This window comes from Mandrillus leucophaeus, unplaced genomic scaffold (genome assembly GCF_000951045.1).
Source record: "Mandrillus leucophaeus isolate KB7577 unplaced genomic scaffold, Mleu.le_1.0 Scaffold839, whole genome shotgun sequence".
Lineage (NCBI taxonomy): Eukaryota > Metazoa > Chordata > Mammalia > Primates > Cercopithecidae > Mandrillus > Mandrillus leucophaeus.
Genome location: NW_012109130.1, coordinates 1,129,085 through 1,130,197, shown reverse-complemented (window position 1 = coordinate 1,130,197; position 1,113 = coordinate 1,129,085). Strand labels below are relative to the sequence as shown.

The following is a 1,113-nucleotide window of genomic DNA, read 5'->3' as shown; positions in this document are numbered from 1 at the left end:
ATTTTGTCTTTGAGCTGTCACTGAGGCAAAGAAATGGAGAAATAGCCATCAAAGCGAATTTGAGATGGGTGTTAAAAAACGACTCTTACTTGATTTGGTTCAACAATATTAACATTCAATTAATAGGAATTATGTCTCTGAGATTAGTGTTTTGAAACTAAACTTTATTCCACAGTCTGTTTGATGGAACAGGGAAATAGGGAACAAATTTTCTTTATATCCCTCCACTTATCGTTTTTGCCAATCAGCCAGTGATTTATTGAACACCTACCACGTGCAAGGCAGAAAGAAATATCAGGAGCTGAAAAACCACTCATTCATGCCGACTCTATGTTTCAGAACAGTGGTTAAAAATTACCTGTTTCTAAGTACTCATAGAAAAGCCCAAGGGGTCCAAAACTTTCAAGGTCATGATCCTGCTCCCATCGACTATACAGCTTCTCAGAGTTTGTCCGAGCTTTTCGGCGTCTCCACCAATTCAAAGCCAAGCTGTTGGAAATGATAAAAGTTAATATATGAAATGTAACTAACAAGAAAACGATCAGAGAATCAGAGTGTTAGATCTGGAACCTAGCAGAAATTAGAGATTGAGAAACTTAAGATCACAGAGCAAAGGGAAATGACTCCAGCCAAAGCGCACATCAAAATCTAGTGTTCTTTTCATGATACCTGCATAAGTCAAGAGTTCTTTATTAGGGTGATTGAGAAAATAAGACAATCTTTACTCTGTTCAGAGAAATATATTCACTCAGAGACAGCATGGCTAAGGAATAAGTGGAGGACAGGGTTATCACTAAAAACCACTTACTAATCCTGATGCTGTCATGATGCTCGGAAGAAAATTCAAACAAATATGAAATTGATTATAATAGGAAATGACTTAAATAATGTGAAAATAAATACAATAACATTAAACAAAATTTTAACCAACTGTATTCCATGCTATATAAAAAGATGATATATCTTGAGAATGTATTACTTTTTTAAAAAAAGAGAGTTTTTAAAAAGAAAATAAAATTAGCAAATCAATAAATATATTACATTGACTGGTTTGAGGTGAAAAATATAAAATCATCTCAATTGATGCAGAAAAATGTATTTGATGTATTAAAA

General features: G+C 33.3%; 1 protein-coding gene across 1 annotated transcript in view; it reads right to left on the bottom strand.

Moving 5' to 3' along the window:
• Positions 1 to 358: 358 nt before the first annotated feature.
• LOC105530681 (anoctamin-5) overlaps positions 359 to 1,113 on the bottom strand; it is a gene marked incomplete at its 3' end in the record, with an annotated part of 85,911 nt that continues 85,156 nt past the window's right edge. Inside the window, exon 18 of the mRNA XM_011968319.1 lies at positions 359 to 489. Within this exon, the coding sequence (XP_011823709.1) occupies positions 359 to 489 (131 nt within the window). The remainder of the gene's footprint in view (positions 490 to 1,113) is intronic.